Here is a 17,236-nt window from a genome sequence, read left to right on the forward strand (position 1 = left end):
AAAACAAATTACCTGATCCACAGCAATTCTGGCTTTAGTCTAGCTGCTGAATTGATTCAGGCAGAAAATAAATAAATGCTACTTTTTCCCAGGAAAAAATCTCATAAATATCCAGTAAAAGTGAGTAGCAAGGCATCCATTTGGTAATTTTACGAAAACGCACAAGGACTCAAATTAAGACACCTTATATTCTTAAAAGAACACTTTCACATGCATAAGTTTATTTATGTCAAGTGTGAAAAGCATAAGATCACTAGACCGGTAATTTCAGCTTTTAGTCCACCTAAACTACCTACTGTCTCAAAGAACGTATAGAGATAAAATAATACGTGCACAAAAACGATATCGCGCAGACGAAAAAAATGTTGAGAAAGAAACACATCAAGGAAATAAAAGGGATCATAAAGTTTCCTTCAAAAAGGTTACGCGCGTAGCCGTAGTTCGCAACAAACACCTGTACCCTAAGAATAAAAATACTGCAGAAATCTCGAGATACTCGACAATCTACCTACCTACCTCAAAAATCGTCCACTTTAAAAAAAGACTTACTTACTCTCTGCCTACACTCTAAACAACAAAGCGAGATAGTATTACCAATACCTACATTACCCGAGTTATAACAAAGTACAAAACAATCCCGAAAAAAGCCGTCAAATAAAATAAATAAAGCACCCAAAAACCATACCGAAACGTGAACAAAACACAAATAAGCAAAAATATTCAACAAAGCCAGTATTCTAACTTTGTATCGCAAAATTTCTACAACTGAATACCACGAAAATTCCTTCATTAAAGGCAACAATGCCTTCAGACTACATACAAATAACCGACAGAGTCCAATTTAAATAACAGGCTCGCAAAGCTGAAAAACAAGCCGTAACCGAAGTTGGGAATAAATTAGCAACCCCCCTTAAACACCCCCTTACCCCAATGTGTACATTGTGCAAAATATTATTTGCCTTGCCAGACAATAATAGGATCTAATGCCACGCCCTGACATGTTAGCTTTTGACGACTCCGCCCAACGGCTTCTCTTATCCGATTGGTCACTCATTACTTGCCTCTCTTTCTTTGTTTGTTTTTGTCCCTGTCTGTCTCGTAGCTTTTCCCTCGACGCCCGAGGGGTAAATGTTATGGTAGGAAACATATACGAGGGTTTTCTAGTACCGGGTTCGCATTGTCATGCCGCTTTCAGAAATATTTTTTACGCAAGTTTTATTTGGAGATATCTACCTGAATGGAGTGCTAGAATTCGCTTTATGAGATTTTTTTTCAATAGCACTCTTTTAACGGATTAAGGGATGTGGATGTCTACGTCTTTGAGTATTAGATGTGTTGGGATTTTCTTTTCTCTTCTATCTTTGTAGAGTGCATAGCTTTCTTGTGAAGCTTCTATAGGTTTCACCGGATAAACATAATTTGATCTAAAAATTTCTTATTCTTTACGAGTTATTTTAATCATATTCCCAAATGATCAAAGCTTTTAGGCTTTTTGTCGAAAACAATCATTTTAATAATTCTTTAATTAACTGTTGCCACCTGTACTAAGTTTAAGCCCACTCAAAAACTTAACAACAGATTTCGAATCAATCAATAACCTGAAAATTATCAGCAATCATAAATAAAATAACTAAAAAAGTATTGAAAAATTAAAACAAAAAGTCAAACTAAAAATAAATACCACAACAAAGTTGAATCGATAGACGCGAAGCGGCCTAATAATTATTACTCGACGGCCTGAAATTCATGCACAAAGCTCCGACCCGCAGTAATAATAACGACAATTGTTGTGTTTAGTGGAACGTAAACGAGGCCCGGGGCGGCGGGGGGACGGGGCCGGCCGTGGGCGGAGCCCCGCGGGGCTGAGCCTCGCGCCCCGGCCGAGCCGCAGTCCGCGCCGCGCCACGCGCCACCACGCACCTCTGACATGTGACCGAACAGCATGGAAGATTGTGATCTTGCCCAATACCGCGATATGATCATCGAGGGTGAACTGCCGCTGGACCTGCGACCGCCGCCGCGGCTCTACCTGCCGCACTACCTGCGCGACGACCGCGACCCCGACTACCCCCAGGACGACACCTACGTGTCCGTCGACGAAGACACGCCGGAAGCGCCGCCCGCCTCCAGCGACTCCGAGCGCTACGACGCCTCCAGCCCGTCGGACACCAAGCCGTCCACGCCGAAGAAACCCAAGCAGAAGTCCTCGTCACAACTCATCAAGCCGCCTTACTCCTACATCGCTCTCATCACGATGGCCATTCTGCAGTCGCCGCACAAGAAACTTACGTTAAGTGGAATTTGCGAATTTATTATGACGAGATTCCCATACTACAGGGAAAAGTTCCCTGCCTGGCAGAACTCTATCAGACACAATTTGAGTCTGAATGACTGCTTTATAAAGATTCCAAGGGAGCCTGGTAACCCAGGGAAGGGAAATTACTGGACGCTGGATCCCCTGGCCGAGGACATGTTCGATAATGGCAGTTTCCTGCGGCGGAGGAAGCGGTACAAGCGGCCGGCGCCGTCGCTGCAGCACGCGCACGCGGTGGTGGCGATGTTGGCACGCGAGGCTTACGCGCCGTTGCTGCCGCTGCCGTGCTACCTACCGCCCACGCCGCTGCTGTCGCTGCCGCGGCCGCCGCCCGCCGCACTGCGCCCCGTGCCTCTCCCGCCGCGCGTCGCCGAGACCACCGAACCGAGAAGTAAGAGATCGCGGAACGGATTCTCCATTGAATCCATCATCGGTTCCCAGGACAGTCCGGTAGCATCCGAGCCCAGGAGAAGTGCTTTCTCGCCTCTGCATCAGAGCAGCGGGCCGCCGGACGACTGGGCCAGATGAATGTACCTAAACGGGTGCGGCTCTAGTCCTTCCCCGTTTTAAAACGTCCCGTCGGGCCTCGTATAATCCTCGCCGATTGACTGATGTGTTTCCGTATAAGATGAGGTGTTCGTATAGTGATCTTTGTAAGATAAATATTGTATGATATAATGTAAATTTTTCGAATGGTATTGAATTCCGGATGTTTGCTTAGTAATGACCAAATAATTGAGAGGTTACCATTAAGTTAATTTATTTGTTTCGACAGATGCGTGAGTGTTTATTTAAAATAGAAGGATGTTTGTATGTAAATATTAATTTCATGTAATTACGGCCAAATTTATTATTTTTCTTTAGATTATTGCACAATAATATGCAATATCGGAACAAAATTAACATAAATACATACCGATAAGTCAGAACTAATTAATTACAGTAAATTTGCATTCCTAAAAGCTATTTGTTTAGCTGTACAATAAATATTATACCTTGATCCCATCTTCTTCTAATATAATCAGCAGGCAATGACTTCTCTGAATATTTTAAAATAGAATTAAATAACTCAATTTTCAGTAAACACTTTTTAATTTGTTATTTATTTTTGTATGTCATGTTATTGCCAAATATTTTTCCGAATGTGATGTTTATTTTTTCGAGTTATTCCGTTCGGATCCCCAATACTGATACCCTAGTATTTTAAAATTATTTTCTATTCCGGTCTGATCCCCCGTATATAAACATTATAATAAATTTAAATATTTCATTCCGATCGGATACCCTGACTGTTTATATACGGGGGATCAGACCGGAATAGAAAATAATTTTAAAATACTAGGGTATCAGTATTGGGGATCCGAACGGAATAACTCATTCTGTTTAACAAAAATGTTTTTTTGTTAACAAATGGTTATTATCTCTAGACATTTGTAAGAGATAGCGATCTATAAATAAATTCTAGTCACTCTATGTACAAAGTAGTAATGAGGTGTAAAATGTAAGTAAGTCATCGTGTAAATATTAATATTTCTATTATAACTAAGCTAAACAATTATCTATCGTTGTTCGACATTCATTGTTGCGACTATATTTCTATAAACGTGATTTTATTGTACGCACAGCAATAGATTTTAGTTTCAATTCTTTTTCCTAAAATAATTAAGGAACCAAAATTACAAAATCGAATTCTAGATTTAAATTGTTAATTTAAAGTTCTTTTATTTTCAATCTCGTCGTTCAGTTTCAGATAACTAGGTTTTTCCTTTTATGTATTTTGTTATAAGTTATTCAAATGAAGTTGAATTCAAATCGTTACTTTCCAATTGTAAACAATTTTAAACCCGATAATAATATTTAAAATTACTTAGTACTTTTTCCAAATAACGCGTTTTTCAATTCACAATTGTAACAAATATGTTTTGTTATACAAAAAATAGTAACAACAATGAATGTCGGGAACGTGTTTGCAATATTTGGTGTAGTAATACACGAACTCTCGGGAGCCACGATGTATCTAAATGTTAACATAACTGTAGTTATTTTGTGTAACATCCTATTTTTAAGGGAGAAATATAAAATACTGTGAATGATATATCACTTTGTTTTATTTATTTACATTCCATACACATTTTTCTGCCGGCGCGGCGGGAAAATCTGACGACTAATGAAAAACTACAAGTTTTAAATAAGGCAGTAAAGGATAAAATGTACTTCCAAACATAAATAAACATTATACCCACAAAATCACAAAAAAGTGTATCAATAAAATATTTCATAAAATTTAAATTTCCAGCTATTTTTTAACTGAAAAGGCTGTGTTTTCAAGATATCTAAATTTTTTTAAATGAATTACCCATTAAAAAAAGTTTCACCTGAGGTTAACATAATAGAATTTAAAGCGTATTTTCCTATTTGATTTACGTCAAGTTCGCAGTTAAAGAATAACTAATAGTTTTCAGTTTTTTGTGTAGTCTTAGGGCCTTCTTGTATCTACGTCAAAAGATAATTTATCTCACATGCTTAGTAGCAATAAAAGTATTATAAATATAATCCTTAAATATATGAAGTGCTTTGAGCCTTAATTTATGAAGCTCTACAGTAGCAACGTGAGTTTATAATATGATAACGAGATTCTAAGGAATTTTCGACTTTCATTGAAAACATAACATTATAAACTAAAAACGAGGAAAAGTTGTCAAACTATGGAGAAATTTAAGTTGCTATTCAGGTTTAGCGAAAATAAAGTCTATCGTAAGATTATACACATTTGGCGGTGAAAACGTATAAGAAACACAAGAAAAAAAATCTGTCGAATCTCCTCTTTGGAAGTGGTTAAAAGTATTTTCGATGGATTGCTATAAAAATACCGCATTAGACCATGCTAATATTATAAATACGCTTTCACGGTAAAATTTCTTGGACTAAAGGTCGGGTAGTCTCTCAAAGCTCTCTCAATGTTATGTTGTTCCTTTTCAATGAAGCCTAGTTTAAATACTGAGAATTTGCCTGAAGTATAAGGCATTACTAAAATTATATAAGTTACCTGTTGTCAATGTTATGTAAGGTCCTCCTAGCCGATATTTGGCTACGGCAGACATATTGGTAGAAACCAGCCCAACGACTCATGAAACAATATTAATATTCGCGATGTTAAAATAAAAAATCTAAATACCTAATTACTTTTAATATTATGTTTAAATATTCCTTTATTATTCGTAAAATATTTATTTAGTTGGTTGTGTAGGTTTCTTCACTGTTCAATTTGTTTAAAAAAGGCTTATTTATTTCACAACAAAATAAACACCAATAGAATAATAATAAGAGCATTTATCGAGGTTACAAGTATCCGATATTTCGATCTAGGTAATAAACTATTAGTGTATCAAGTTTCATCACAATCGATAGAGTAATTTTTGCCTGAAAGAGCTACCCTTTCGGGCAACAACTAATCGTAGGTAGGTATATATGCGTAGATATATGAATCCATCCTCACAAAACTTTGGCATGAACAATATTAAATAAGCAGTTAAAAGTTTACCTCAAAATATTCTTCTAAATCTCATAACTTTCAGCCTGCGATCACGGCGAGTGCAACCTGCGCCGAAACGTTAGGCATTTTAAGGTAAAATGCATGTTCGCGTTAATTTCCGTTTTCTATTATACATTCTTCTAAATCTGTTATCATAACATCAACCGGGATCAAATCCAAAGTTAAAGACATTCCCGGACCACCCAGTGGTGTGACGTAATCGTTATCAAGTGCGTTGATAAGCGAGTGTAATCCAGGAGCTTGCCTCGTCCCGTTCACTTGACTTGTTTGTTATCACCACACACGATGTGGAGCTAAAACCTTTAGCTTATTGTACTTAATTTAGATTTAATAGTCTTTACGTAAAGTATTGAGTCCAGTCTCACAGCTGTAAGGCATCGATTAAGTCAGCTTGTTCAGATTTATAAATACTAATTCAGAAAAGGCCAATACTAATACAGTGCTATAAACTTGGGAGCACGGTTTTAAGAATCTGTTTTATATATTAAAATAAGTTCTTAGAACTATGCTTCCACCTTGTTGAAAAGTATATTCTATAATGTCCTTCGGGCCGACATTAGGTTACGGCAGTTAGTTTCATTGAAACCAGCCAAATGTGCAGAACTGCAGACCTTTCATAAAAGTGTCTAAGTATGTGTATCAGTATTCTTACCTTATTGCACTGTGAGAGGTCAGGCGCAGGAGCGGCGGCCGACCGACCTCAACTTTCTATCTCTATGCAAACTTACTGAGTATTTCATGACAGAAAAACTCAGAAACATTTAGCTTAACGCACGGCAGTGGTAAACACTACCGACTGCATCACGAAGGCCATCAAAAAAACTGAATGTCAAAAGCCTATATACAGACCCTCTTATTCATAAACACACTATAAACCTATTTTAGTTAAAAGGCTACTAAAATATGTTTTCTCTTTGTCATTTCGCTAAGGAGTGAAAAAAACAAAACTCTTCATAATTTCATATATTTTTTATGAATAAGGGGGAGAGTCTTTTAGAATCTAATCAATACTCGAAAAAGCACCAGAAATTACCAACTACAGACGATGTTATTGTAGCAACCGTAGTGCTCAGACTGTTTCCTAAGTAACTGTTATGTATCGAAACAATAGTTTTTCCTTATTTAACTCTAAAATAATAAATAACACCTGTGTAATATTTATGTTAAATAAATATGTTAGTTTACACTAGTAGGTATAAAAAGCCTTGGATCAGAACACATTTTTGCCGGTTTTTTTTAACAAATTATTATCTATTATTGTCGTTCTAACACGTTTTGCGAGTCAAGTTTGTATTTGAAATAACTTTTGTGATATTCAGACATAACTGATTTTATGCCACTTGAGGTACTAAGTAACCCTAGGAATTGAGGAAATTATCTTAGTATTTGTACCTGAAAATTATTCAAAACGAAAACTTACGAGTACTCGTATTTATAGAATGAAGTTGAGGATTACTGATTGTTTCTTACGATTGAAATCATAAAATCTTACGGTTATAGCGTATCTGAGAGAAATTGGCACCAAGTCTATGAAAAATTCTGTCAAAATTCTAGTTGTTCAGATAACCAATACTTATACCGGCCATGAGACTCTTAGCAGACATCCATTCAAAAATGTATCGGCATAAAATCGCTTCACCGGGAAATTCACTATGATCTGACCCAGGTCTAAATACCATAACTTTAGGGGTCTTTACGTAAATTTAGGGTTTATTTCATACCAAAAACAAAAATAGCGACGTGATCAATTATTGTTATCGGGTACGTGATTTTAAATAGTAAGGAAAACTGACCTAGAATATACCTATATGTTTCAATTTTAAAGTAACCCCTATATTCATATGTCCACTGAATGACTAACACAAGTACCTAAGTAAGTAATTCCGTGCAAGAGTCAGCCCGTTCCACGGCACCTAACAAGAGTGGATCAGCAGCTCAGATTTGAATTGCGCTTCGACTACTAGGCTAGACACCGCGCTTAAGCTTCGTAGACCCCTCGCGAGTCATGCCGACGCCTACTCAAAAGTAGCATGGTATGACATTGTTATTACGATGCTGCTTAGTGCTTTATTATTTAAAGCTTAGGTGATTTGGTGTTGATCTGTCTGACCTATGATCTTTACAAAGTCGTTTTTTTTGTGATAGGAGAATGTAACTATAGGTTATAAAGCTAGGTACGGCTGGAGTACCGATTCTGACTTTACGCAGTTTATAACATTGGACTTATATTGTTAATGGTGAAACTTGGTTATATTTCATTCACGTTTTCTTTCACTGCATCAAATTACTATCACTTCAAAGTATCAAAAAGTAGTTAAGCGTAGCACAGCTGAAATTTATATATTGGTTTTGCTGTACAAACTTTAGAATAAGGAAAATTTTAACTTATTACTGGCCCACTTCTAGGCCTGCGTTTTAAGCCAATATAAAAACACTACACAATGGATTTCTTTTCCAAATTTTCCTTATTTTTGAACATTTAACACATTTTTGGATCTGTTTTACATAAACGCAAACATCTTATATGTTATTTTTTCGATACATTTTCCTGAAGTATTCTGTACGTGACTAAGTTTGATAACTAGGTAATAATGTCTTACTTCATATTTGAATACTTAACTTTTTGAACAGCTGTATTATATTGAATGGATACTTCCTAATTGTCTGTACATGCATAGAGCACGTGTGAAACAGTTCGTTCAAGCAGTAGTGGACTCTGTTTTGAAGAGTAACATCACGGCTGTGACCGATGGAAGAAGGTGAGACGAAAAATATAAATCAATATAAATAAAAACAATTATAGAAATGTATTTGCAAATACATAATTTTAAAACAAACGCATAAACTTGGATATTTTTTTTAAGTGTCTGTAATTGTCAGAAAAAGGTTTGAACGGGATCGACGGGATCCAAATTCTCACGGCAATATGATTAACGAACCGGACAAAGTCGGGCTGGGCCGCTAGTTTTCATCATAAAATTTATCTATACCATCGAAAATGTACTTTCATTTTGCCCAGTTCAAACTCTTTGCGTTTGTTTTTACTGTTGAATATTATTGATACCTTTCTCTTACCTTCTTCTGTACATGCCTTTATGTTTTATACCTAGCTTTATTTTCGGGGTACACCAACGCCGTGGATTACAGATAACATTAAATTAATTTTCAAATTACGCGATGAAGCCCGCTGTCGGGCCCGAACAACTAATAATGAAGCACAAAAACGTTACTATTTAGATTTAAAACACCAAGCGGCCGTTGCATTATATAACGAAAAAAAGGCATATTTCACCAAAAATATTACTGACAACACAAAAAAGCCTAAAGTTTTATGGTACAACATAAAAACGCACGTACTGTCCACTCCTACGAAGGACAGTACATTTTTAGAACAATGTGATGACCCAGACGGTTTAAATACTGCGTTTCTAGATATACCCGGCAGCTCAAATGTAACGATTTCGGACTTATCATTTTTTGAATTCCATAGATACAGCTCAGCTTCTTTTTCTTTAATTCCTACAGATTCAAACACTGTTTTAAAAATAATCAACAACATAACGTCGAACGCTATAGGTATAGATGGTATATCTAGAGATATGATCCAATTAACTCTTCCGCAGTCCCTTAATGCAATAACTAATGTAGTCAACAAATCTATTAACACACATACTTTTCCGACTTTATGGAAGTTCGCGAATGTACGGCCACTGCCTAAGAACAACAACCCTCAAAACTATAAAGACCTCCGACCCATAAGTATTTTACCGTGTCTGTCCAAGGTTCTGGAAAGAGTAGTGTATACACAGGTGGTAAATTTTTTAGAAACAAATGGAATTCTGCCGGATTTGCAGTCGGGCTTTAGACGGGGCAGGGGCACTGCAACCGCACTGGCAGATGTTGTTGACAACATACTAGAGGCAAGAGACCGGGGCGAAGGCTCGATATTAACATTATTAGATTTTTCCCGCGCTTTTGATAGTGTAAATATAAATTTGTTACTTTCAAAATTGTCGTTCTATGGTTTTGACTGCGACACGGTCAAGTGGTTTGAAAGTTATCTAACTAATAGACTCCAGCGGGTTGAGATTAAAAAGAAAGACGGTACTACTTTGTCTTCCACCCCTAAAGCAGTTCCCAGGGGAATTCCCCAAGGATCACTGTTGGGACCGCTGCTTTTTATTATATATAGTGCAGATATAACAACCTGTATACGAAACAGTAAATACCATATTTATGCCGATGATACACAATTGTATCACTCCATGACGGCAAACAACGTATCGACTGCTGTGCAAGCTATAAACTTGGATCTGGAAAGACTTGTATCTTGGAGCAATAAAAATTCGCTATCACTAAATCCACAGAAATCCAAGTTTATGATTATGGGCAGCAAGAAACAAATAAATTCATTATCATCATGTAGACCGGAAATAAAAATTATGGGGGTAAATATTGAAAGAGTTGATACAGCTAGAAACCTAGGCCTACTCTTTGACCCTGAACTACGCTTTGAGGGACACGTAAACAATCTGGTCAAAAGCTGTTTCTATAAATTAAAGGTTCTGTATAGGATCAGGAAATTCCTTAGCATACCAATGAGAGAAATGCTAGTTGAATCCCTTGTTCTATCAAAGCTCAATTATTGTGATGTGGTTTACGGGCCTTGCCTGTTGTCACGTACAGTCCGACTGATTCAACGGGTACAGAACGCTTGCGCTCGATTCTGTTACAATATACCCCGAAGGAGCCACATCACTCCCTATCTGAATCAATATAATAAATTAAAAATGGAGGCAAGGAGAGAGCTTCACCTGGCTACCTTATTATTCGGGGTTCTAAGTAATAAAACACCGGAGTACCTCTATAACAGGCTGGTTTGGCGACGTGATCACTATTCGTACTCCACAAGATCGTCATCGAGGCCGCTTTCCGTACAAAATCACAAAACTGTGGCATTCAGGGGATGTTTTAGGTATGCCGCCACTCACTGTTGGAACAATATACCACCGCCTGTAAGATCCCTAAAATCAAAATTTAGTTTTAGAAGTAATATGAAAAAAATACTTCTCAACCAGCAAATAACACGTAGTAATACTTAGTATAGATAAGCTAATATGTAATTGCTTACTACTTACACTATGTTTATGATCCATGCACATCATAATTTTGGCATAAGCTGGTTTTTCTTACTGCTCCTCATACAGTGGTGGCGGTGATTTGTTATCTTTGTTGTTGACGAAGTGTGGCTGCCATTTTTGTTTTGCATCTTTGTTTGTGTCCACGGAAATTTTTAAAATCAGGCTGTCGAAATTTGTTTCAACGTTATTTATATTGCATTATTATGGTATGTGTTAAATGTAAACTTTTAGAGATATACACTCACCTTTATTTACAAAATTTATTATGTTTATGTAATTCAATTTTGAAGGATAAAAAATTATGTTCAATATCGCGTGACTCGTGCGCTGCTGTCGCGCCGGCGCGTGTTTGTGAGTAATTCACGTGATGGGACCGGCGCGGCGGCGGCGAGCGAGACGGGTCTTGTGTGAGAGAGATAATTACAAGTATGTACGACAATAATTTGTGTACCTACCTACATAATATTTATAATGATTCAGTTTATTTATTTATTAGTATTTTTTTCAATTAATATGTGGGTATTTTTGTTGGTGATGGGTATACAAGTAAGTTTGTAAACAATGGTATTTTTTTCTGTTTCTGCTGCTCCCGTAAATGGCGTCATTTAGGGTGGTCACTGAAAACCAGCGCTGTGTTGTGGTTTGTCACAACCAGCATAATGCTGAGTGACCTCCCTGTTGGCACACAGGACGCTGTTTATTTAATATTAATATTATTGTGTTTTGATATGGTTTCTGTGTGTTCAATAAATACTATTTTCTTTCTTTTTCTTTCTTTCTTTTCTTTCTATAAAAACATGATTTAAATAACATTTTTGTGATAAACGCTTCAAGACATTTCGCAATGCAACACGATGTCAAGTAAAGTTAAATAAACTAGACTTATTTCGTCGAGTTATACAAACCTTGTGTTTGCTAAGATTACGTACTGGCGGTCACAAAAGTTTAAAGCTTAGCTAACCATGTGATTTTATAACTAAAAGCCCCTTTCACTCATTCACAAAGACGATTAAATTTAATCAACTTATTATTATTCTATACTTTATATTATATAAAGCTAAAGAGTGTGGTGGTTTGAAAGCGCCAAACTGAGTAACTAATGGTACAAATTGAAAAAAAATATTTTGATAATTGTCCATTTATACCTTTTAATACATGACGAATAGGAGTGAAACAGAATTTTAAAATGGGAAAATGGGGACATAAAGTCCACCTTGATAAATTTACTAGCTGCCAAGTCCCCCTAAGTAATATTAGTAGAACTAGCTGTCCTGCGCAACTTCGCTTGCGTCACAAAATTTTCCCCGTTTTTGTAACATTGTGTATCTACTGGTACTCTGCTCCTATAGGTCGTAGCGTGATGATTTATAGCCTATAGCCTTCCTCGATAAATGGGCTATCTAACACTGAAATAATTTTTCAAATCGGACCAGTAGTTCCTGAGATTAGGGCGTCCAAACAAACAAACAAACAAACTCTTCAGCTTTATAATATTATAAGTATAAGTATATAAGTATAAGTATAGATTGGTAAGAGGCTTTTAAAAGGGATCTGAAGTGGTAATCACAAATGTTAGTGTAAAAGATTCCATACAAATCAATTAAAATAACAGTGATAAGTAACACAACGGTACTATTGTTTAGTCTACATCTTACTATGCGTTTTTACAATAACAAACATTGCGATACATGATACTGAAAGGTAAGGTTACTGATTCTTAGTACTTGATTACGAACGAGTGTGGGTAAAATAAACTTTATAAAATAAGTACTTATATGGCACAATAATGTGTTTGTTTGGTATAATTTACAATGCATTTTTAGTTTGATTACTGCTGTGCGAGAATAGGACAGCTCTCACGAGGTCTTGCATTGAATTCCTAGTTCAAACAAGTAGATAAGAATATTATCTTTTATATTTGGTTTCTGCCTAGCCTGTACACGTCTGAAGCCTTAATAACAGTCCTGTTTTTAAAAAAGTCGGCAAAATGAAATCCCCGAGTTAGGCAATAAGCTCACTATTCCTTATTACACGAAACCAAATCAAATACGGGAAATTGGTTCAGAAAAAGTTTATATAAGCTGATCAACACAGATCACTTTTCGTGCCTAGAAGTCTCTCTACGCAAGTGAAGACAAAGGCGAAAGGAAGGTGTCAAAAGGGTAAAAATGAATATCATAAATGAAACATGAAACACTTTAGTGTCCAAGTGTACAATACGCAATGCGAGTAATTTAGTGTAGTCGTGTAGAACCAACAAAAGTGTTCCCGTTCTAAAAACATTGTGACATTCCGTGACAAGCCGTCGAGGTTTTGATAAAAGTTTTAATGCTTTGTATTTTTAGAAATTTTAGAGATAAAGGTAGAGTAAAAAAAAGACAGTTTTACTTAACTTCCACTTATGGAAAGTGAATGAAACCGAAATGCGATAGAATAATAGCCCGTACTTATTAAATTATTTTGACACTACGTTCTAGCTTAGTATTTTAAAAATTGCTCAGGTATGCTCCTTAATCTTTTATCCTATCAAAAATGAGAGTTGCTGAAAAAATCTGTAAAAAAGTCTTCTCAATTAATAAAGTAAATAAAACTTACAAATCCAAATCCATATCTTCTTTTTTACTAATAATATACGGGAATTGACATGTATGTATATGACATGTATTGAATTTCGAGTTGCCAGACTTATTTTTTAAGTTGCGACCAAGGCCGCATTAACTTATGCCGAGTTAATGCGGCCTTGGTCGCAACTTAAAAAATATAATAACTTTGTTTTACTTTTAAAAATTATTTACGATGCAAGTTCCGTAACTTAACGCTCTGTCCCCATATCTCCATTTTACCTGATATTACCAGTCTTAGCTCCAAATCCTAGTAATAAAACACTAAAAAAACAGGTCTTTATGACACAATTAGTACGATTACTTAATTTACAATGGTTATTCTCTCTTATCAGTTATTTTTCGTAACTGCATCTAGGACAACGTCTGATAGTCAATGTTTGAGATTGACACGAAATGTTTTGAAAAACAAACACTTGACAGTTTGTTTTTCTCGTTGTTTTATTTAAACTTTTCTTGTGTAAGGAGATTAGAAATCATCAGACCATTTTGTTTGTTTTAATTTGAAGTATAATAATGTAAATTTTGCTTACGATTTTAAATGTAGTGTGTTAAATGTTTCCAAAATTATGTAAGTTATTATATTTAAGGATGATGTATTCAAAAATGTGCGGAAGAAAGAGTCGACAAAATCACTAAATTATTACTGTTTGGTAGATTCGTTTCCATCGGTCGAACCAATCTTACATCCTTTTAAAATATTACAGGGAACTATTACTAACTTATAAAATGATGCATTAATGTTAATGGATAATCAAGATACATATTGAAAAGCAAAGATTTAAACGCTTTACCCATGATGTCTTCAGGTGTGGATGTACAACAACTTCATTTGATAAGAATTTTACGATTTACAATACCTTATTTGCTACCCAACGTTAAGGACAGCAAATAAGGTATTATAAAGCCTAAAATTCACATCGCATTTAAAACCCGTTAGCATTTTTTTATTACGTGTATATACTCCGATAGTTTAAAAAAATGATATGAGTTTCTTTTCTCTTTCTATAAAATTAGAAGCCAGCTGCTTTAAACATCAAAATAGTATTACAGGGTCAACGAAACACTATAGTAGACCTTCTTAGTAAGTAAATAATGCGTAAACTCTTACAAAAACTACCACAAAATCACGCAATCACTATAACAAAACAAACGTAATTTCTCCTCTATTTGTTATACAAATATTTATAATATACACTTACTATACAAACGGGTATTAACAACATTGTAACAACAATAATAATTAAATTAGTGTTTGTCTAATGTGTGTGCGAATGCGATAGCGTTTGTTTGTTCAAACTAACTGTTGTTTGTCAATGTTTTTGCAGTTGTTTTAGAGGTTATGTTCGTTGTTTTTGGTTTTTAGGAAAAGGTGAGAGTATAATGATTGATGGTGGTGGAAGTAATTTGTAGGTAGGATTTGGACAACTTAGGTCTTGGATTATCATTGCTCTACTTTTTGAAGATAAGGCTCGATTGGCGTAAATTTTGTATTTTTTGATGGTGTGTGTATTAAACGAGAATGAGACAAACAAGTAATAGAATTATTATGCGAACAATTTTTAAAATGGGTGTAAATTCTTCAACCTGTTCTCAGCAGACTGTAACTAACAGTAGATTGTGGTATGTCAATATCTGCAAATAAATCTTGGGCTTAATTAATGAATAGACTCTTAATATTTATAGTTCTATGCAATTTGGTCTAGCTAATAATTTCTTAGGTACTAACAGATAAGAATCTTTGTTTAGAAAACAGAGAAAGCATAGAAGACGAACAAATTACATTCATATTATTATGTTAGTAAAACTCGCTTACTTATATCACAACAGGATCTTTAGGGACCAAAATAAAAGTAACCCCGAGTCCTCAAATGTATACCAATGTAATACCAGTAAAATGAAAGTGGAACTTCATATAGAACAGGTCAAATACATTGTCTGAGTGACAATGACACACATTTGAACACCACTCTTTATTCTGCATAGACTATGTTTACTTGATTTATAACGAAGATAGGCTTGTTCAAGCATATTTGTTGTACGATAATAACTGGTTGTGACTGCATTATGTCTTATGAAATGAAGTGTAATTGCTTTTCACACGTTTCTGTTGGTAGGCAAGACGGCAGATAGGCGAATTTTGTAATTTTGAAATTAAATTGTGGCGAAAACTATATACAATTAGTTATTTGGAAGACCTAATGAGATTTAAACGTTAAAGAGAAATGAAACTTTAAAAAATACACTTTTGTCGCAGTTCTACCGACGTTTAACTTATAGTTGTTGAAAATTGTAGTGTAGGTTTTTGCTTCTCAATCCGTAGGTACCATTATAAATGGGAAAGTCGGTCTATCTGTTTGTCCGCCATAATTGAAAGACTAAACAAGGAGATATTCAAAGAGCCAGGTTTGTAAAAACAAGGTTCACTAACACGGGCGACTAGGAATTATTACGATGCAATCTAAAGGCTAGGTTTTCTGGTGACCCATACAGTAAATACTTTTCAAGTCAACCGCAACTCAGTAAACGATAAATAAAAAAATAGCTGACTTTTTACAGTTATAAAAGTTCACTTCTGATATTATCGGATATATGCAAAAATGTATTAAATGCACTTAAGTACACGCCACTATCACACGATCGTATCGTCATTCTAAAATCTAGTATGACAATAACGTTCTCATATTCAACAATATTTCTTCAAAGCGAATTACAAGCATGACTAAACAAACACTTTTGATTTCACCACAAGACGCCCCGCTGTTCTATGTAATCGTGAGACGTTTGACAGATATTTGTCCAAGTGTATACTTATTGTGGCCTGTAGTGTAACACAATTGATGTTTTACGCGGTTTGGTTTAAATGATTTTTGTATTGTGATTGTGATAGAATAAGTATGCGTAGATGAGATAGTTCGTTGAAATTAAGTTAGATACTTAAGTTTGAAAATAGGTTTTTATAATTGTAGTAAATTCTTTGCCATTAGAAAGTGCCACAAAAATGGTAACATTATCTATTGTGACTCCAATACCTATAGGAGCATCTGTTGATACCTACATATCTTTTACAGCTGTATTCATTTTTGTTATGCTAGTAGGATTTTACGGCTTAAACCATGTTGAATGAGAATATGTAGCTGATTTAGGCACTATTATGATTTAAATCTAATTATTAGTATACTTTTGTTTCGTGTTTATTTACAGTAGCAAAAAGATCATTTAGTTTAGCATTATACATTGAAAAATCATAAAGCGTAACCTAATAATACTAATTGTCTCCACCATCTTTCCTCCAAGCCTCAGCGAGAAAACACCAACATTTCTACCTATCCACCCATCTATAAAAACCCGCCCCTATACTTACAATCAATTATGTTCTAACAAATGTATCTACATATTATGACGTGTGCGCTCGAGTGGCCACGATTGTACTCGACCACATGTACCGCGATTCTTATTGAATTTATTATTTGAAGATGTTTTTTGTACCCTCTGTGAGTTGTACTCTTTGCTACTGTATGGTTTAATACTTTTGCATTACATTTTTGAAAATCTTTATTTATAGGACATTGTATGGTAGAGCACCTCTATTTGACAATGATTCACA

At 35.4% G+C, this 17,236-nt stretch overlaps 1 protein-coding gene and 1 long non-coding RNA gene across 2 annotated transcripts; one reads left to right on the plus strand and one right to left on the minus strand.

Moving 5' to 3' along the window:
- Positions 1–1,903: 1,903 nt before the first annotated feature.
- On the plus strand, positions 1,904–4,394 carry LOC142979900 (forkhead box protein D5-C-like). Its single transcript, XM_076125126.1, has one exon. The coding sequence runs from the start codon at positions 1,943–1,945 to the stop codon at positions 2,840–2,842; it is 900 nt and encodes a 299-aa protein (XP_075981241.1). The 5' UTR covers positions 1,904–1,942; the 3' UTR covers positions 2,843–4,394.
- Positions 4,395–9,005: 4,611 nt separating this feature from the next.
- Positions 9,006–11,759, minus strand: LOC142980130 (uncharacterized). Its single transcript, XR_012959856.1, has 3 exons — positions 11,254–11,759; positions 11,006–11,171; positions 9,006–10,891 (listed from the first exon to the last, which is right to left on the minus strand). It is a non-coding gene; the product is annotated as an uncharacterized LOC142980130 (long non-coding RNA).
- Between the last annotated feature and the right edge of the window lie 5,477 nt (positions 11,760–17,236).

This window comes from Anticarsia gemmatalis, chromosome 17 (assembly GCF_050436995.1).
Source record: "Anticarsia gemmatalis isolate Benzon Research Colony breed Stoneville strain chromosome 17, ilAntGemm2 primary, whole genome shotgun sequence".
Lineage (NCBI taxonomy): Eukaryota > Metazoa > Arthropoda > Insecta > Lepidoptera > Erebidae > Anticarsia > Anticarsia gemmatalis.